This window comes from Daphnia pulex, chromosome 3 (assembly GCF_021134715.1).
Source record: "Daphnia pulex isolate KAP4 chromosome 3, ASM2113471v1".
Lineage (NCBI taxonomy): Eukaryota > Metazoa > Arthropoda > Branchiopoda > Diplostraca > Daphniidae > Daphnia > Daphnia pulex.
The window spans coordinates 3355743-3377773 of NC_060019.1; the positions used below are offsets into that span (position 1 = coordinate 3355743).

At 44.7% G+C, this 22031-nt stretch overlaps 2 protein-coding genes across 3 annotated transcripts; one reads left to right on the forward strand and one right to left on the reverse strand.

Moving 5' to 3' along the window:
• The first annotated feature begins 819 nt into the window (after window positions 1–819).
• LOC124189988 (scoloptoxin SSD14-like) lies at window positions 820–3811 on the forward strand. 2 transcript variants are annotated; one of them, XM_046582497.1, is made up of 10 exons: window positions 820–1084; window positions 1358–1543; window positions 1616–1836; window positions 1907–2099; window positions 2168–2365; window positions 2440–2689; window positions 2763–2953; window positions 3025–3265; window positions 3328–3441; window positions 3518–3811. In XM_046582497.1, the coding sequence occupies exons 1-10, from the start codon at window positions 1074–1076 to the stop codon at window positions 3683–3685; spliced, it is 1773 nt and encodes a 590-aa protein (XP_046438453.1). In that variant the 5' UTR covers window positions 820–1073; the 3' UTR covers window positions 3686–3811. The 2 variants fall into 2 exon arrangements, with proteins under 2 accessions (XP_046438453.1, XP_046438454.1); XM_046582498.1 differs by having other exon boundaries at window positions 902–1084; window positions 3320–3441; window positions 3518–3659.
• A 6575-nt stretch (window positions 3812–10386) lies between these two features.
• On the reverse strand, window positions 10387–13497 carry LOC124189960. Its single transcript, XM_046582474.1, has one exon. It carries the CDS (start codon window positions 13495–13497, stop codon window positions 10387–10389), a length of 3111 nt encoding a protein of 1036 aa, XP_046438430.1.
• Between the last annotated feature and the right edge of the window lie 8534 nt (window positions 13498–22031).

The following is a 22031-nucleotide window of genomic DNA, read 5'->3' on the forward strand; positions in this document are numbered from 1 at the left end:
TATTGACCGGAAACAACTGTAATTGTTCCTGAAGTGGCTCGGGTAAAAATAGTATACCGGTCAAGGTTTTCACAAGGCCTGAACCGTCATCGTTCTTGTGTCGAAATTCACACTTTAGTCCATATAGTGTTACTTTTTGTTTGATACTGGCCACTGTTTGTTGGAGTGTCACCAGGGAATAACTTCGGTTATTAATGATTATTGCATTGTCTGTCCTGGTTACCCAGACGAAGGACTTGGGAAACTCACCGGCTCCGCGGAAAACGGAAGTGTAATGCATTCTCAAAGACCTGAGTTTTGCGTGCTCTGAAACTGACATATTTTTGCCATAAGTGTCTGTAGAGAGGTCAAGGTTTCCTCATTTATGAGTGTAACAGCCACACCCTTTTTCTCAATCCAAAGAGAAAACACCAGAAGTGTTCGTGATGTATCAATAAAAGCCGGCAATAACGCGAGAAGGAAGGTTGAGGAGTGGACGGGAACCAGACGTCACTTTAGTGATCCAGTCATCCAGCCCGTGAGGACCGTGACTCCGTGCGCTAACCCAGTGCATTGTTGGGACAAAATTGAATTCTGTGCGCCCATTAAGAAAATTCAATTCAGAAAAATCGATGTAAACATCACGCCGCATTACGCAATTATTGCAGAGTAAAAGTAAAAGTGCAGTGGGGGAGTCGGAGATTTGGAAACCTGAAAACTCTCGACTCAAGGTCAACGCCGTGAGTAAATCTAAAAAAAAAAGGAATCACTTTTTTTAAATCAATAGAAAAGGTAGCCTTGATTGGCTACAACTACATGTTAGCTGAAAGACGAAATCGTGAACAAAAGAAGTGAAGTGTGTATATCTGCAAGGTCAGCAGTGTGGCAAACCGGTTGTTCTCTTTGTATTTGTCTTCAGTTGGAAAAAGGTATACAGCCGAACAAGAATTCAACTTTGAAAGTCCAGCGCACAACAGTTATAATCACAGCGAACGAAATCTGCTTCCTTGATTTCACGTGTTTTTCGTTTTACGTCGTTTCAAATTCTTAATTTTCGTTGTTCCATCTGTGCAACGTATCTTCTGCAACACATCATGGCAAAAGAGTAGGAAACCTTTTATCACATTCCTCGATATTTTCTAGACAACTTGACAACTTCCTAGTTTTGCGAACAACAGATTTTTGAATAGTGTAGACATGACGTATTTACATTGCGTTTTGTTTCTTGTGCTGTGTTTGCCTATAAGTCGGAATAACATCATCATTTACAAAGAGACGCATTTTAACTGAATTGTGAAATTGTTGTATAAACCAGCGGATAAATAATTAACGATTTCAAACTATTGTTATTATTATTATTATTATTTTTTTAATGCAGAAACAGAAAAAAGTTGTTGACAAGAATATTTTGGACAACCGTTGCTTTGGTATTAATGGCCTTACTGGGCGTTGGGATGATATTCGAAATTTTCGATCTCAAGAAGGTCACGACCCCATCCAAATTGGGAAAATTCAAGAAAGCGGCTGTCAGCTCTGGCGGCATACCTTGCTCGAAAATCGGACGGTATTATCGCAGATTACAATTATAATTAATAACATTTGAGTGGTTCTCTTAATTCTTCTTCTTTTTTTGCAGTGTGGTGTTGGAGGACGGAGGAAATGCAGTCGATTCCGCGATCGCCACCGCCTTTTGCATCGGCGCAGTTAATCCCCAGAGTGCCGGAATTGGCGGAGGCTTTTTTATGACCCTCTACGATCCAGTGAACCAAACAGCTCAATGTCTCGACGCACGAGAAGTAGCGCCTATCGCCGCCACCAAAAATATGTTTCAAAAGAAGCCATCTAGCTCTCAATATGGTCAGAGAGTTGGTAGAAAACCCCCGCGTGATTAAAATAATTTATCTTGTTGTTCTTGCGTGTGGTATAGGTGGTTTGGCCGTTGCGGTTCCGGGGGAATTAGCTGGATATTGGGCTGCCCATCAGAAGTACGGGAAACTACCTTGGTCTCGTTTAGTTCTACCAACTGTTGAAATGGTTGAAAAAGGAATTGAAGTCAACAGTCACCTCGCCAACGCGTTGAAAGTGGAACAGCAATTGATCATGGAAGAGCCTTCAATGCGGTAATTTCATTATATTGCCCTACATGCTGTATTAATTTGCTACAAACTGTGATGTCGTTTACAATTAGAGTTTTTTTGAATGAAGAGACGGGTCAAGTAAAGAAATTAGGCGAAGTCGTGAAGAATCCAACATTCGCTCAGACATTGAAAACGATCGCTAGCGAAGGTGTTGGCAGTTTTTACAATGGAATCCTAGGCGACACATTAGTTGAGAATATACAGAAGAAAGGTGGAATTATAACCAAAGAAGACTTGATGCAATATCGGTAATTATAATCATGGCGAATGATTTGCCGTTTCTATATCAAGGCAGTTATTAAATCGTTGCGTTGTTCAACAGCCCCGAATGGAAGGCTCCCATCAAAGTGGAATTGAAAAACAAAATTACAGTGTACTCTATGCCACCACCAGGATCAGGAATTTTGACTGCTTTCATCCTCAACATTTTAGACGGTCACATTGAAAGCGAAAACACTGGAAGGTCGTCTCGTGATCCAAGTAATTACCATCGGATTGCGGAGACCTTTAAGCACGCCTTCGCACAACGATCGAAATTGGCCGACCCTAATTTCGTTCCTGAAGTAAACGAGGTTAGATCAAATCATAAAGTCACGAAATCATTCGTAGAGTATACCTTAAACCTATTTTTTTTTTTGGTTCTAGTTGATTGATATCCTGTCGTCTAAAGCTCTGGCTTCTGAAACCTACGCTAAAATCAACGACTCATTTACTTCTAACAACCCAGAATTTTACGGCGCAGTTTCCTACAGTCCGGAGGATCATGGCACTTCTCACATTTCTGTCCTGGATGGTAATGGAATGGCCGTCGCCATCACGTCAACTTTGAATCACTTGTAAGCATGAAAACAATGCACACTTCACCAAAAGAAAATAGCTACTAAAATAGTTAATTGAATTGTTGCAGCTTTGGGGCTGGATTTGCTTCAGAGCAGACTGGTATAATCCTGAACGCTGAGATGGATGACTTTTCTACCCCGAACGTCCACAAATACGAGATGCCTCCCAGTCCAGTGAATTTCATTGAACCGGGTAAACGGCCCTTGTCTTCCATGACGCCCACCATCCTCGTCAATTCGACAACTGGCCGTGTCCGTTCTGTCATAGGAGCGGCCGGTGGCACTAAAATCACTACAGCAACAGCCTATGTAATAAGATCCAATAAGGAATATTCAAGAAATCAAATATTTTAACTCATAGAGTTGATTAGGCAATCATTCGAAATCTCTGGTTTGGTGAAACGATCAAAGAAGCCATCGACAGTCCGAGGATCCATCACCAATTGTTTCCCATGAACTTTCAATATGAAAAAGGTTTTTCAGCGGTAAATTTTATTTACTATTGGACATCGATTACCGGATAGTTTGAAGCTGTGCTAATTATTGAAATCTATATGACAGGACATAATCAAGGACATGGTGGAAAGAGGACACAATGTAACCGATGGCGAGTACACGGGTGGGGCTACGGTGTGTGGCGTTACGGTGGAAAAGGACGGATTCATTTACGCAAATTCTGACTGGGGGAAAAGTGGAGGTGTCGATGGCATCGACGCAGTAAACTCATAGAATCAAGGGACGATAGTTTTATTTTGAATTTATCATATCACCTTTTTGTATTTGTAAAACATGTACCATTATACAAGAAACGAGTCAACCGTTAATCTTAATATTACAAGTGCCTAGAAAACTCGAGAAAACCTTGATTTTATACTGGCTATTTTCTGTTAGTTCTAATAGGTATTCTGTATAGGCTACAGGTAAGTAAACCCGTTTGGATCATTATAATACGTTTCTTCTATCCAATTAATTTACCTTATAGGTTGGTGTTGCTAATCCCGTTAACATCCCCTTATTATCTAAAAGAAGTAGTGAATGTAATTAATAATTGAAATGATTGATGAGGTTTATTATGAACACCATTTTTCTGTTTTGAATAGTCATAGATCCTAATTGCTGATTGACTACAGTTAATTATTTAATCTCCTTGAGGTTCCCCTCAAGTCTCCCATGCATGCGAGAATTTTTCCCGATTTTTCCTGGAAACTCTCCCTTACAAAAATCGCAACGTATAAGGCAAAGTAGGCCATTCAAAATAAGCAATAAATATAAAATTCAAATTTACCCGTAGAATTCGCTATAGATAATAAAAAAAAAAAACACAAAACACTGATCCTACTTTGCAGCTATGTGGGACTGACTGATACGACTATAGGAAAACCCCCCGACTATTTTGTTTGTCATTATTTTTCCTTCAATATTTTGTAAGATTTAAATTTTTTCTTTCTTCTCCACGGAGAAAATCCATCGGAAAACAGAATCGTCAGTGCCACTCCATTATTTTGCCATTTCACCATGAAAAACAGCGCTTTCTCGTAGTCTTTAAACTAATCAAGACATATCCACTTCCTTTACACATTCTGAAAGCTCAAGCTCAAGCTCAAAGATCAACAATTCATGTAAATCATGAAATCAATAGTTCAATACTTAGATTATCTTATTCAAATTTAGTTTACGACTTATTCAGATTTACTACTAAGAATTATAGGATATCTGCACAAAATACACGAAAATTTGAATTTCACGGATTCGATGCAACGCTGCCATTATTTATAAAGCCTCTTGGACGCCCTTGGTGTTTATTTTAAAACATGATTATGGTCTATGAGGAGATGGTACCGTCATCTTGTAGGATTTGGCCGTAAGGCCTCGTCACAGCTTTTTGAGGCTGTGTTTCAAAGTGAGATCCTCCGGGTGGGTGGAAGAGGGGGAGAGGGGGAGAAGGAAAGTGCGGACGGTCCAGAAAACGACATCAGAGCAGCTACTGCCACCACGCGTAGCGTTACTAGACTAAGCAAAAGAACAGTTTTTTTCCTATTCCCTGGCCAAAGGAAAAACATTCGAATTTTGTTCAATAACATGTGATTAAACTCGCATTTTTTAACAAAATTAGGTCTTCTATCAATTCTGTATAAAAAATAATAAAAAACGGAAAAAAAATAAACATTTTCTAGACCCAGATTTGAACCTAAGACTTCGAACTTGGGAACCGACCGCTCTTCAGCAGAAACACCGAAAACGTCAATAATGGTTGTACAGTAGGCACCAAAAGTGCCCGGACACCCGAGAGAACCTTACGGGAAACCGCTGTTTTCGCAAGGCGAAAAAGTGGTCAAATTTTCATTCGATGTGAATGAAAATTGTTCTGTAGGTTTTCTCGGGTGCCAGAAACAATCCTAATTCTTTTTAGAATTTTAAAATAATGGGAAGGGTAGGAGTTTGGCGAACCTAAAAGTGTCCAGACAGTAAAGAGGCCCATATGTAAATGGGTTTACTTTAGGTTCCAATTGTGACTCACTGGGAAATGCTAGAGCAACGCAAATGGTATTAAAAAAAGATCTGCGTTTCTTCTATGGCACCCGTGAGTCACGAATTTTTAAAACAATTTGTGTTCTTTCCCTACCCACCCTCAAAATTGATTTCGTTCAGATCTCCACTTCTGAGAGCCGTGCACTGCTGCCGGGTATACGGAATTGCTTACTCTCCCCCACGTCTTTCTGAAACAAAGGGGTTTAGTAGTGACGGGGGGAAGAGTATTGCTTGAAAACGCAATAATAGCAAAGACACCTTTTCTGGGGGAAACTTGTGTTGCTGGGTTAGAGATGGGAGGGAAAATTTTTCGGAAAATTTAGTTCATGACGCCATCGCTAGGTGTGTTTTTTTCCCATAAGAATAGCATGGGCCATTCTGCCCCGTTTACTCCAGCAAATTGCCCCGAGAATCGACCAACCCTCCTTAATTTTCAAAGCGCTTTTGGTTGTAAACGAAGAAAATTGTTACAAACTAAAAATACGCTTTTGATAGCAAATTTTTTCTTTTTTTTAAGCCTAGCGGGAATAAAAAATATTGAGAAATAAAGAAGTGGGGGCTCATAAACAAATAAAACGTCAACTAGTACAACTCTCCCCTATATAGACTAGTGTTGAAAGAAGAAGACAAAGTATCCATGTATATGTATGTATACAGTTATAGTTATAGGCATATGTGCCGTTGCTGTTGCTGCCAGCACCCCCCTCTCTTCTTTCACACCGCCACCGAGTCACCACCACAAATTCTTTTCTTTCTTATTATATTTATATATAAAGCCATATAGGCTGTGAGACGTGATCCGAGACAAGACTCTTCTTCTTCATATACTATACTCTCTGCATTCCAAATTCAATCGATATAGCTCGCCCCGCCCCCGCCCGCCCCCCTCCCGCTGTTAAATACACATGCGTATGTTCATATTAGGCTTATTCTGACCTGATATTACGATTCAGCGTAAAAATTTGAGTTAGATGTGTAATTTTCATTTTTTGAAGTTTGGTAATACTTGCGTTAAGTTGGATTTTCAAAAGAATCATTTGTTCATTTAAATTTTTCTAGTTCATCCGCCTTTATTTGTACATCATGTTTACCCATCTATTTTATAGTTTCGTACTATGGGAACTAGCAAATTTGCCGCTTTTTCTAGCTTTTTTTGCTAAAAATAAACTAAACGCCACATGGTTGGCATTTGAACAGAAAAAAATAACTGGCCTAGGGTCATTCCATGACAACTCGAATATTCCCGTCACACAAAAATTAATTTCCACCTTTTTTTACTGTTGGTTCTTCTTGTTATTAATTTATTATTATTCTTGTTATCTGAAAATCCAGCACGATAAAGACATGTGTGAATCGTCAGAAATACATGGTACTGAATAACTCCCTATCATGCTTCAATATCTGAAACATTATTTTTCAGAATGAAAAACCTGGTCGTCTATGAAGTGGAGCTAGACAAAATCAATTGTCAACTAAAGAAACTAACGGAGTTATAGCACAGAGTCTATTAAAAAGTTTACCTTAGGTTAGTGTAGAAGAAACACGTTGAAATTCCAAAGCTCAAACTACCTTTATAAACTGACAGCTGATAATAATAATAATAATAATAATAATATATTGCATTTCTATGAGGCGCACTTTTACATAAGCACAGATGATCAAAGGAGCCTTTTGGCTACGCAATACAGAAAAAGTGAGTTTTAAGTGCAGTACGGAAGCGAGGAAGAGAAGAGGCTGAGCGAACAGACACACAGAGTTTGTTCCAAACAGTGGGTGCATAAATAGAAAATGCGCTATTGCCGTAAGATTTCACATGAACCGAAGGCGGAACAAGATCATAAAGAGCGGAGGGGACAACGGAGGACCTCAGAACACGACCACCTCGACCGTCGAGTACACGGCGAGATATTAGGCTGGACAAGTAGAAGGGAGCACAACGATTTAGGCAGCGGTTCGTCAGCACCGCGATCTTGAATTCAACCCGATAAGGGACTGGCAGTCAGTGAAGCTCCCGCAGATGAGGGGTCATGGCATCGCGACGTCGGGCTCCGGTGACGACTCGAGCAGCTGCATACAAGACCTTCTTTATAGGTTCCAACCGAGATGACGGGAGTCCGGAGAGAAGAGAATTCCCATAGTCAATGTGAGACAGGACAAATGCGGAGACCAGTTGGACGACAGCCGATCGTGAGATTTGAGATTGCAATCCTGCGCAGGTGGAATAAGGGACTTCTACACGTCTTGGTGATCTGCTGATACATAGTCAAGTGCTTATCAATGGTGACCCCAAGGTTTCGAACAAAATCGGACGGAGTGATGGACGCATCACCAATGGCAAGAGGAAAATCAGCAGGTTTACATCGGCTGGTCTTCGAGTACACGACGATCGCATCAGACTTTGAGTCATTGAACTTTATCCGATTTTCTGCCATCCACTGCTTAGTTTCACCAACGCAGGCGGAGAGTGTGGAGAAAGCCCGACGCTACTCGGAGTAGTCAGGGGTAAGGGGGAATGAAACATACTTCTGGTCGTCGTCGGCATAGTAGTGATCCGTCACACCGTGCTTCAGCGAAATGGAATGGATAGGGCTGTTATACAGAGTAAAAAGGACGGGGCCGAGTACAGATCCTTGGGGCACGCCGAATGAAAGATAAACAGCAGCAGAAGTTACTCCAGAGAGTTGGAACAGATTGACAGCGATCGTAAAGATATGACCGAAACCAGGTAAGGACAGAGCCAGATATGCCGAATCGACACGTTAGTCTCCTCAATAGAATTGAGTGGTCAATGGTATCAAAGGCTGCGCTCTGGTCCAGCAGGGCCAAAACAGCCGCATCACCACTATCCACACTCAGCAAGAGATCATTGACAACCTTAAGCAATGCCGTCTCCGTTGAATGATTCGGCCTGTATGCCGACTGGACAGGGACGTAGAGGTCACTGGCCAGTAAGTGACTTGATAGTTGCTTGGCAACCACACGCTCGACCAGTTTCGATAGGAAAGAGAGCAGAGATACAGGTCGATAGTTATTAAGATCATCCACACAGTGTTGTGTCTTGGTGCGATTTAAGGATCGCCACTGTATTAAAACGACACACGGGGAATCAACACGAAAATGTAAATGAGACGGACATGAAAGTAGAACTTGTTCGCATCAGAACGCGAGCCCGAATGGCCGCCTCAGCCACCACGCTCGCCGCTCCTCTAGCGGCGTTTCTTTGCGCCAGCACAATCACACATACACACTTGACAGACATGATCAACACAAATACACAACAACCCTTCCCGAGCCGCCGCTCTCCGGTGATGGTCGATCGTCATCGAATGGCGGCGCCGGACGCAAAGTGGGTCCAAGGTAATAAAAAAAAAATAAATGAAGGCGACAAAGATATATGGGTAATGTCGCTTACGCCGACGGGATTGGAGGATAGTGGGAACATAACATGGATATAATAGCGGGGAAGAATACATTCTTCACATGCCAAATTAAACAGAAATAATAACTCGCGGCTTGCGTGTGCGGGTGCTTCTGCGAGGTGACGCTGCCGATGGGGCCGGTAATGGTCGCTGCCCAGTAGACGTAGAATCGGGATCGCCTGCCGCCGTTTCGCCTCCATCATCGCCCGGGGAAGATGATTCCGCCTCCTCCGCCGATGTCGCTGGAACCAACAAGCGGAGGAATCGCCTGTTTCTCCATAAAACGCTGCCGCTCGCAAATTTTATGCGATACGAGTGGTATCGCCCGATCGCCACTATTACGCCAGCACGGTCCCATAACTTTGTGTCCGGGTCTTGCACTCTCACCGACGCACCGATGGATAGCGGATGGAGAGGGCGCGTCCGGGCGTCGTAACGAAATCGGACCGCGGCATCAGCTGCCGCCTGGATCTCCCGTGCTGCTATCGCTTCTTTCCATTGACTCGCGTACGATGACCGGTGGGCTGGTAGGATGGAACAAAGTTGATGACCAAATACTATTTGAGCCGGCGATAAACCACTTTCATGCGGCATATTACGGAACTCTAGGAGGCCGGTGAGGAAGGCTTCCGATGATAAGTCGCCTGACGGTGCGAGCTTTGCCACCAACTCCTTTACCGCCTTCACCGCCGCCTCCGCGTGCCCGTTGCTTTGGGGATAATGTGGCGACGAATTGCCCCATTCGACCCCCCACCGCTTCAGAGCCTCCAGGAAAATTCCGGCGCTGAATTGGGGTCCACCATCCGATCGGAAGCGCATCGGCACGCCCAGTTCCACGAAATTATTTACGACGGCTTGCACCACTTCACGTGCAGTCGGATCGCGTCGCCACTGATGAACCACCGGCCAACCGGATAGCCTGTCGGCGTACACCAGCACATGCAGCGACCCGTGCTGAAATAGATCTGCCGACACGTCTTGGAAAACGTACGTTGGTGGCGGGTCGGACATCATCGGCTCCTGGCAATGGCTCGGCAAACGCTCCTGGCATATAGCGCATCGCTCGATGAGCATGGTCACGTCATTGGTGATTCCAGGCCAGTAGATAGTCTGCTGGGCACGCCTTTTTGTCCTGACAATGCCCTGGTGAGCCGCATGCAGCCTGTTCAACATGTCCTTGCGTGCCGCCATAGGTACGACGATTCTTGATCCGTATAGGACGATTCCGTTATCCACCGATAAATGGTTGCGAATCGACCAGAATTGCCGAATGTGATCGGGGGTGCGCGCACGGTCGACAGCAAATCCGGATTCCACGGCGGCCACAAGATCGACGTAATGGGGGTCCGCTGACGCCGTCGCTCGCAAATTTTCACATAAACTATCCGTCAAATGGCTCGATAAATCCGACTCGTCAGGTGGGCTGCAAATGCTGCTGATGTCTTGAAGAGTGATGCGACGCACAGAATACGCCAACTCCGCTCAGACGCATTCATCGTCCGCCGCCGGATCATTCACCGGCGCTCGCGATAACGCATCAGGAATAGCGTGGTCCTTCCCCTTTCGCCATACCGTTGTGAATGCGTATGGGGAGAGACGCTCCTTCAGGCGCTGGATCTTGGGATTGTCGATAGCGTCCAATGTGTATCGATCCAATATAGCCACCAATGCTTGATGATCAACCACCAATGTAAAATTGGGCAATCCGGATAAATAAAGTCGGCACTTCCGGATTTCCCATTCCACCGCCGCCAACTCAAGTTCCACCACTGCATATCTCGACTCCGTATCCGAGCACCAGCGTGAGTTAGCGTCCACCAGCTTCCAGGAATCGCCATGGCGTTGTAGCGCATATCCCATGCCGTGTTTGCGCGATGCATCGACCTGGATTGTTGTCTCACGCATAGGGTCGAAATGCACCAACACTGGCGGAGAGACAAGGGCCAGCTTTACAGCCTCGAAAGACCGATCATGATCCTCGGTCCATACGAAAGGGTTGCGTGTGCTGAGCAGGGGACGAAGGGGACTCTTTGCCGCCGCCACTTCGGTAGAAAAGCCGGCCAATTGCTCGACCAATCCCATGAAAGACCGTAGCTCAGATACGTTGGTTGGCTTGGGAAAATGTGACAGCGCTTTTAATTTTTCTTCCTCGATGGTGATGCCACCGTGCCGGATGTCATATCCGACCCAAGAAATGCGGGGTTGAGCAAACCGAAATTTCTCCTTGCTGAAGGTGATTCCTGCCGTCCGCGCTGCCTGCAATACTGCACATACTCCCGCGACGTGAGCTGGGAATGTCCGGTCAAATCGCAGCAAGTCGTCCACCACTCTCACGGTGTAAGACAACGCTGCAAACGCGACATCCGCTCGCCGATTGTACTCGTCCCCGGAACAACATAATCCCATGGACACGCGAAGGAATTTGTAGCGACCCCAGGGGGTCATAAACGTAGTGAGATGTTGGCAGGAGGGATGGAGGGGTATCTGATAATACCCGTTGGCCGCATCGAAGCTGGTGAAGTATCGGCTTTCACTATCCACTTCCGCTACCGCGTCGCGTGGTGTACGCGTTGGATGGGTAGGGCGTAACACGAACTTGTTTAGACGTGTATGATCCACACATATACGAATTTTTCCAGTTTTTGCATTCCGAATGACGACTAATGGAGCGGCCCACTCCGACGCCTCACTGACTGGAATGATCACTTTTTTCGCCACTAGGTCATCGAGCACACGTTTCACGTCAGCGCGATCCCCGAAAGCAATAGGTCGCGCACCATTAACATAAAATGGGACTGCATCGTCGCGGAGCTGAATTACCATGTCCGGGCCTGTCATTTGGCGTAACCCCTCTTCCTGGTCAAAAACCACTTCAAACTCGGCGCTGATAGCCGCCTCGATGGTCGAAATCTGCTCCGCGGTAGGCTCCATAGGGATGTAAATATCCTTGAGAAATGTCCCACCCGATGAAGGTGAAGTTGAATCACGTGGTGGACTTTCCTCCGGCGACGACAACGTTACCGAACGCACTCGAGACAGCGGCTTCGGGTATTGTCGATGCAGAATATTTAATTCAACGCAATCCAACCGGCATAAGAGCATGCCGCGAATCTCCGGGCAGAACACAATCGTGATATGAGCGCTCCGATCTCCATACCGGACGTGAATGTCGCGCTGTCCAATCGATAACAACGGAGAGGATCTGTCGGCCATCACTAAGTCAAAAGACGAAGCTGCCAGATCCTTTTCAGATAGGCCTAAAGATGCCATAACATCACGGCCGCCGACACTGACCTCAGCGCCTGGATCGGGAATAACGTCACTGATTTGAGCACCGACACTGCCATCGTCACAAATCACGTTCAACACTATGGTCGGAGAACAGCGCCGTCGATGAGTATCCTGGACATTTCCGATGGTGATGTGAGCCATTTTGGATTTAGCTCCGCCGCCCATTCCTCCGTTTGCGCCGAACTTCCCTTTGTCACGATTGGGGCATCTGGGAGAGAAATGATCTGGCTTTCCACACGCATGGCAATTTCTGCCCATCGCCGGACATGTCGCACCATTCACATGAGCCGAGCGGCCACACGCGCCGCACTCATTCGATGACCGATTGTCAACCTTGCCGTTCTTGGGATGAATAGCTGCAACACCTGATTGCCCACTAAGAGTGCGCTCGTTCGCACGGGCCGACTCTTCACTGCGGCAGATGTTGACCGCCACCTGCAAACAGGGGAAAGGACTGATGGCCAATAGTTTCTTCTTCGTCTCAGCATCGCGCGTCCCGGCAATGATACGAGTCACCAATCGCGTTTCAGAACACGCACCACATAAATCTGCCGCTTCTGCTAGACGGCGCAGGCCGATGTAAAAATCATCGAAAGATTCTGATGGACCTTGACGACGTTCTTCAAACGCCACTCGGTCGAGTGCCACATTGCGTTTCGCACGGATGTAATCCGCGATGAGGTCGAGAACTTGGTCGGGGGTCGTAACGGTTGCGGGTGTGATCCCCAGTGCCACTTCTACCACCTGTTGCATCGTGGAGTCGAGGGTTATGCGAAAAGCGGCCATCTGTTCCGTGACCGGATAGGTGAGAAGCTGGTTCAACTCCGCAAAATCGTTCCACCGATTTCTCCAAGAACGCAGTAACGAAATAGTGATGTCACCGTGAAGTTTATCCATTCCAGATGGATCGAGCCGCCGCCTTGGATGTGGAACCGCATGCCCAGCAACGCCACCAACAACACCGCCTCCGCCGGCACCACCACCGACACCGCTGCTACCGGCGCCACCACCACTAGCGCCACCGCTGCCTCCACCACTAGCGCCACCGCTGCCTCCACCAGTAGCGCCACCACCTGCGCCGCCGCCAACACCTCCACCAGCGCCACCACCTGCGCCGCCGCCAACACCTCCACCAGCGCCACCACCGGCTGTGAGAAAAGCTTGAAGTTGAGCCGTCAAGGTCGTCAGCTGGGCTGCGATGGTCGTCTGGCCTTGTTCTATGGCGTCGATGCGAGCGTCATTAGCCGTAATGGCGGCCGTCGCCGCATTGGCCGCAGCCAACGCATCAGCCGCCGTTGTCATGCTGACCGGGATCGAAATGCGGGGGGAAGTAGGTGAAAGCCGATGTTTGGACGAGCGAAGAAAATATGGAGTGTTCATCAAGTTAACAAGTCAAAAAGGGGATGCACATGAACCGCGTGTCACTGAAAAACGACGGTATATATAATCTGAGATGCCGAAAATATCTCACACAAAAAATGTCTGCACGACTTCTATTCGATTGCCAGAGAAACCACTGAGACGCGCCCAACCACACGTATGCCTCGGGGAAACGGAGCACAAAACTAAAATGGCGGCGCCCACCGACACACTGAACACGTGAGGGCCAACGATGGGACGACAGCAAACGAAAAATCACAAAGTCGAAACTGAGGAAAAGGTTATGCCAACTGCGCCATGTTGTGTCTTGGTGCGATTTAAGGATCGCCACTGTATTAAAACGACACTTGGGGAATCAACACGAAAATGTAAATGAGACGGACATGAAAGTAGAACTTGTTCGCATCAGAACGCGAGCCCGAATGGCCGCCTCAGCCACCACGCTCGCCGCTTCTCTAGCGGCGTTTCTTTGCGCCAGCACAATCACACATACACACTTGACAGACATGATCAACACAAATACACAACACACAGAGGCTCGGTTTCTTCAGTAGAGGAGAGACAAAAGCAAGTTTCATTTCACCAGGCAAAATACCGGAGGAGAGCGACAGATTAACAATAGAAGCAATAGAAACAGCAAGTACATCCGCAAATTTCTTTAGAAGAGAGGTGGGAATCGGATCACGAGAGGAGGATTTGGAAGGACATTCTTTAATGAGAGCAGCAATTTCACACACCGAGACACATTCAAACGAAGAGAAAGAGGGGATGTCAATGGACACATCAGCATCAGCAGTGGCAGTGGCAGAGGAGCAAGAAGCAACGTCGTCAAGGCTGGCCCTGATATCGGTCACCTTCTTCAGAAAGTGATCACTGAAACGGCTGACAAGATCAGGAAGGGAGTCGTGGCGAGGAAGCTGAAGACCCGGCTTCTTAAGGAGAAACTAGTCGACGATATTGAAAAGTGACTTTTTTCCCTCAGCCTCCGCGATCTTTTCGTTGAGGAACGACGACTTCTCTTTCTTGAGCAGATGGCGTTTTTCCTTTAACAGGTTACGGACGTTCTCCCTGTCAATCTCGAGTGCTAGACCCTTTTTCTTCCGATTTCTCCATCGACGTTCCGATACTCTGCACTTTCTTCTGATAGCCAAGACATCTGTAGACACCCAAGGATTTGCCGGCCGGACAGTTATCACCTTCGAACGCTCAGGCGCATGTTTGTCGAGTAGCAGCGAAAGGTCGGCATTGTATTGTTCAAGCAGTATGTTGAGGTCATCAGATGGATCAGTAAAAAGAGAGAGACTGAGCAAATCAGACATGAAGCAGTCGGCATCAATGGGTCTAGCTCACGATACGTAATTCTTTTCTGTGGGCGCACAGGCCAATGGGCACGAATGAGCGTATGAATGGCAAAGTGATCTTATATTAAAGCAGATACCATGCATTCACAGATGACGTTGTTGGAGAAACGTGAGATAACAAGATCGAGATTGTGGCCATCAAGATGAGTGATGCCTCGGATGTGTTGGGAGAGGCCAAAAGAGTCAAGAAGGGTGAGAAACTTACAGGCAGTGGAGTTTCCCGCAACGTCGACGTGAATGTTGAAATTGCCAACAATTAGCAACTTGCCGCTAGATACCACGAGCAATTGAAGAAAGCCGGAGAAATCCGACAGGAATTGGCCGTCGCTGCATTTCGTAGACTGAGAAGGGGGGCGATAGACGATAACGAGACGGATGCAGGTAGAATTGCACTGGAGAAGCACCATCAAGTACTCAAATGATGTGGCAGTGTATCCAAAGGAGACAACATGGGTCCGATAAGATTCACGGTAGATGAGAGTTACTCCTCCTCCTCTCCTTCCACCCAGTCTGGCGGAGTGAACGGCGCTGAACTCAGTGGGGCAGATGTTCAGCAGGTCATCGTCGCCGTGGCGCTCGGTGAGCCAGGTCTCAGTGACGGCAAGCAGATCCAGATCATAAGTAATTAGATGATGAGTGATGACGTCAACCCTCTTGAGTAGGGATCTTGCGTTAACGAGAGCAAAGGGCACGAATTTCTTCGCCGCTCTTGCCCTCCTCGCCGCCTTGCCAGCTCTGACACCGCGCTTACCCGGGCGTTTGACTCAAGAGTTGTAAACAACACCCAGGCCCATACCCGGTTCACGCGAGATGCCAAGATTGCGTATGATATAAAGTACAGCATCATCGAGTTTTATCTGACTAGAATTGGACGGTCGAAGAGAGAAGAGGCTTCGCCGAGTATATGCCTCAGGCACTTTAGGTAAGTGACAGGTACATTGGGTATGGAACAACAACACCAGCGAAATACCGAAATATTTAGCAAGTGGGGGGGCAGAACCACAGCTAGATAGATTAAAACAGGATCACGACGAATTAACCTCACCAGAAATGTAAAGCACACGAAACTAGAAGCACTTTTCCACGTATAAACAAGACAAAAAGTCGAGAGCCGAAATCGCCGCAGCCACTAACGGCGCAGGCGAGCAGACGAATGGTCCTTCGAACCGGTTTCAGGAACTAAAACCGAAAACTAATACATTTTCATTTTTCTCATTCTCTAGTGGGACTCCCGGACTGTACCTGTGACAACCAGGAGGCGCAGTGGGCAGCAGCCATCGATCTAGTGCGTGAGTCGGCAAAGTGTTTTGTAGAGGCCCGGGACACCAAAACGTGCTGGGAACTACTGGCAAAACTTTTCGAACTCCCGTTCTTTGAGCTGCTCAAGCTCACGGCCTCGTACTCTCTGCAAGTGCGTCCAGGCAGAGAGGCGGCAGCAGCCAAAGCTCGGCTGATCCAGGACTTACCTCCGGAGGTCCAACAAAAGTTGAGAGTGTGTGAGGAGACTCTTAAAGAACACTCAGACCTAGTAGACTCTCACAAGGCGGCTTCAAAGCTCGCGGCCAAATATAAGCTCCTGATCTTCCAAGAAGCAGAGTTCGCGGTCAAAGAGGCGAAACTTGAACGGGAACGCCAAGCGCTTAATATCAAGCGTCGCAGGACCGAGGCCGAGGCTGACGCTGTCCAATCCAACACCACAACTAACCGGCTGGAAATCCCACGAGCCCACGCAGAGGTAAGTGGTTTTACACGGCAGATCTCCGCCGAGAGTTGGTTACGAGCAGACAGGAACTACTCAGAGGAGCGTACATCAAGGATCTGCAACCTCTCAAAGTGCAGTGGGGGTCCGGGTGTTGATTTCAAATATTATTCTCACACTGTTGCCTAAACCTATTTGTGTTGCGGAAACCCACAACACCTCCCTTCCCAAGGTTTGACGGTCTTACACAATCGTCGTCTGCGATGACTTGCTTACTTCACGTGTTCTGAACTGGTGTGTACCTGTCTCTGTCCGAAAAGGTGACTTGGAGTTTTGTAAAAAGCAAGTTAATCTGTACCCACTTTGTTAAATTACTCAGGTATTAATACAGCAAGTGCTATTCAATAGTTTGTATCTTATTTTTGTTAGCTTAATACTAAAGTTAAATTCAACACCGGGGTCAGCAGGCGCCGGCCCTAGTAAGGATCTGCAACCTCCAAAAGTGCAGTGGGATTCGGAGTCAGCAGGCACCGACCCTAGCAAGGATCTTCCACCTTCCAAAGGGAAGCAACTCTCAGCTCCAGTAGGCATCAGCCCGCTGCTGAAACGCGTATCAAGGGAGATGTCGGCGATCACTGGTATTGACGTTGTGCCCGTTGAAGATTTCCCGGTTAATTCGGACGTTTAGAGACCCCGCACACGGTCAACAAGCAGGATCGTGCCCCCGGCCCAGTTCGTGATCGATAGTCTGTGGGTGCCGGACCGAGTAGCCATCCGGCCGCAGGTGCCACGGGGTGGAGTTGACCCAACAAAGCCTCCGTTCACCATCGACGGAAAAACTCTCCAACCAGTATTGGAGAGATACGACCAAGGTAAAATAAAAATCCGTCAATCGGGTAAATTATATATCTCTCGATGTTTTTTAGCATCGACGTCACAGTCGCCTACTGCAGTACCGTTAGGATACGGCTCACTTGCACCCACCCAGGAGACCATCCTAGCTTTGGAGAAGCACCAAGCTATTCCATCACCGGTGCACGGAACAGATCAGGCTACACCCTCTCGGGCAAAAGCCAAAGGTAATAGATTTGGAGTTCTCCTACCGGGAAATTACTAATTCCTTCTCTCTCTAGGGAAAGCGTGACGTCCAGAGTCCACCGCTGAACCCCCAACCGAGATTGGGTCAGAGGACGACTCAGACGAAATAATCATCTGTAAGATCCTAAACTTCCAGACTCCCAAAAAGGTTAAAGTTAAAAAGGAGAAAAAGACTGCAAAGGTGCGCAAGTCAAGCGTCAAGCGTGTTTGCTCTAAGGAACCCGCTGGTGGAGGACGATCTACACCTTGGGAGTTTGTTTGGGTCCATGAGCGAGGACGAGGACGATCTACTATCTCCTCCTAAATCCGGGCCGGTCAATCCACCGACCCCGGAACCAATTGAGGTCGACGAAGTAGAGCTCGAGATTCATCCGTCTCGAGCCGAGCAACTTTGCGACGACGCAGACCGGATTATTTTCAATAAATAAATTTCTCTTTGTATTTGCATCTATCCGTTCAGTCATACCTGTACTCAGAATATTCCACTGTTGATTTGCTTGTTGGGCCTTACCCATTATTCAGTTCTTTTACGCCGACTAAAGAAGTTCAGTGGAAAAAGTTGTCATTACTATAACAGTAATTCTTAATATTCTATGAATTAACAATTTAAAACTAGCAGGAATCAGAAAATCCACCCTTGAAATCTGTGAAAGTCTTTCCAATTCAATCTACAAGTCAAGAGTTAACTAAAGCAAGTAAAGAAAACGGTTAAGACAACAAATACTTACATAAGTCATTGAAATAATTGAATTTACTTTAGGAGTTGGATACTCCCAAGTTACGCGACCAGATTTTGAAAAGCTAGCATGAAAAGGACAGCTGTGAATTGGCAGAAATTAATACGAGGTACTAACATCATTACTCCCTATATCATGCTTCAATACCTAACACATTATTTTGCCGGATAAAAACCTGCTTGTCTATGAAGATCAACTGGACAAAAGAATTTGCAAACTAAAGCAACTGAAGGAGTAATAGAACAGTCTATTTAAACGCAAGCTGAATGTTGATGCGTTGTGCCTGACCAACCTGAATTTATACAACATGAACCGCTACCGGAAAAAGCTATAAGTCCTATAACAGTAATGTATTCAATATTCTTTAATTTAAATACCTAATGTAACTATTTAAAACTAGCAAAAGATCACCCATTCACCCATGGAATCTTTTAAAATGCTTCCGCTCCAATCTACAAGTCAAGAATTGACTTAGGCAAGTAAAGAAAACAAATACTTATACGTCATTAAAATAATTGAATTTACTCTAGGAGTTGGAGATACTTAAGTTACGCTACAAGAATTTCAGAAGCCAACATGAAAGGGATGTCTGTGAAAAGGCAGAAATTAACACGAGGTACTAAATTACTCCCAATAATAATCCCCAAATGGACTGGAAGGAATTGACCAATATCACATTATAAATATGTTTTTTTTTGCACTTTTTTAAAGTGTAATTTGGTATTGAGAATATATATATAATATTGTATTGTTATATTGCACATAATTCTTCAATTAAATTCTTCATTTGGTCAACACAGGGGAGAAGTCGCTGAATTTCTACTTATCGAAACGTTCCAACAGTGGAATTACCGATTATTATGGATATTACTTTGATATTCCCAGTTTTAAAAATGGATTAGGGTCCATAATAATAAGCGTGTTGAGTTTTGGGAAAAAAAAATGGTCGATATTTGTCCCGTTTAAACCCGTGTAAATGTGTAATTTGGTATTGAGAAGTAATTCAAGAAGTAGTAACCTATAGTGGAAACATTATGTTGTTTTCTTGACCACAGACAAAGAAGTATAGACACAGATAGTATAGTACATAAAGAATAAGACCAAGGATTTTAACCCAAAACGAGTAAGAAAATTATGCAATCCTTCATAACATTTGCAATTAGTTATCCCTTTATATTTCTTCGAAATATAAAATATTAAGAGCGACATAAGTTGTGTATTTGCTGGACCAGCGATTCAAGACCAACTGAACTACTCACTTTTTTGGTGGGAAAGGGCAACGTTGCCAAGTTACAACAATGCTTAAGATAAATTGTGCTTCCAGTAATTTCACAAAATCCTTAGTAAGCCTATTCCAATTTTCAATATTTGGCACCCTTGCTCCAACCTATTTACACCCTAAATTGGACAAAATTTTCGAATTAATTATAAAGACCTGAATTAAATGCTGAGCAGCCTGAGCTGCATGTATGTAAGCTAACATTTTAATATCTCTAGTGCCTTGTGTAGGAAACCCTAATTTAGAACATTAAAAATACTTGTATAAGTGTATTTTACTATTAACCCGTAGTATAATTCATTAAAGACAATCCCTTTTAATGCAATCCCTTTTTTAACACATTTCTGATTCCCCCTTCTTGGTCACACATTTGGTTTTGAGAGATTATTTATCATCACAGCCTTTACTTTAAATTTTTTATTTAAACGATGAATTAGCAATGAAATAATCCGCTCATGGCCTCAAAGTAAGCGGAGCTGAAGCTCAAGTTCACAAAAAAAGATGAGCTTCGCTCAAGCTCACTTTTGCTCAAGCTCATTTCCAAGTATTTTAAATAAAATAAAATACAACTGGCAACGGTATAATTTTTTTGAAAATTTTAATTCAAATGGTGTCATAGCATCGAATTATTTGAGTCAAATCAAAGGGATCCCATTTTTAAATAATTTATTTTTTGTATTTTTACAATTTTTTAAATATTTTACCGATTTGGTTTTTTTAGAAAACAAAGAAAATAGCGAAAAGAAAGAGTATTTTTTTTCTTTCTTTTGGATTGTGTCCGGTAAAAAAAATTATTGTGTTTAAAAAAACTGTATTAGTTGTGTTTCTAAAGACTTAAAAAAGCAAAAGAAAATAGCCTTAAAAACCTTAAAAAGAATGAAAATAGTCATATCCACGTTATGTGGTGAAATGTTGGCTCGTAAAGAAAACAAAATATTTCCACCCTAAAAATTCTTTTGCAACAGGAAGCGTGGCAGGAATACCTAACACTTTACGAACCACCACAAAAAGAAGAGGAAATTGGTCTTTGAGCACTTTCCACCAATTAAACAAATCAAACGAATCAAAATATTTTTTTGAAATTAAAAGAGTTGACATGCAAAAACAAAGCAATTTCCTTTTTTAATGCGTCATTTTCAACCGACAGTGATCGAGAATCTAGAAGTTCACCTAACAATGCGGCCACTTTAGACGTTTTCTTTATACTATTTCTGGAACATACAGCAAAGTAGTAGCTGATTGTGCCGACGAAAAATTTGCTTGACGCTGCTTTCGACGATTGACTTGAATTTTCACAGGTGGAGTGCAAATTTTTTTATGATGATAACCCATAAGACATTACCACTGTGGTCATTTTGTGTGGGGTCAACTGCGTTGTCGGGGACAACTTGTTTGCTTCGGGAATAGCAAGTATCACCGCTGGCAGATTAAAGAGCTTACGCACTTTGTAAAGTCAATGGACAGTGGTGCTTTCGCACTCCTTTTCCTCGGCAAAATGCAGCCCCTGAGGCATGAAAAAGTTGATGGCCTCAGCGCAATTAGTACCCGAAGTGGTACGCATCGGGGAAAGTCCCGACGTATTGGCCGTGCTCCTGCTTTATGCAATGGAATGGTATGAGGTAGTCGGCCTTTTTTAGAACCTGGCAAAACGAGACATTTCTTGTGACTGTCATAAGACAGTAAAAAAAGCGAAAAAAAACGTATTCCAATCCTAATTTCATTTCATCTATGCCTTTAGATAGACATTAAACTGGAATTGTGAGGAACAATATCAATGAGAACATAATAATTAGATTGCATAATTACCTGTAGATGTTTCTTCAAATTTTGCGTTTTGTGACTTATTTATTCATTCTATCTTTTTTCAACTCGATAAAATATACCCGGTAATGTTGAATCAAGGTAGAGTGAGTCTGTTTCGTCAGTGTAACATGTGACTACGGCTTTTCTTCATGGTGTTTTGAAAGAGGAAGACTATCTTACTCAACCAGAAGGCTATATCATCACTGGAAAAGAAACTCCAGTATATCGTCTTCACAAAACCGCTATTAGGTCACACCGATTTTGCAATGCCCTAAAACGGGCATTGCAAAATCGGTTTGAAGGAAGTTTGAATGAAAGAATTTGATGAATTTTTGATCAAATTTGGATTTGTCCCTAGTCAAGCCAATTCGAGTGTCTATTTTCTTCGACAGAGTGCAGAGGCAACTATTTTGAGCATCTGGGTAGCCCTATGGTTTGGTAGCAAGCAGCAGTAAGAAAATCGTCTCATAAATCATCAA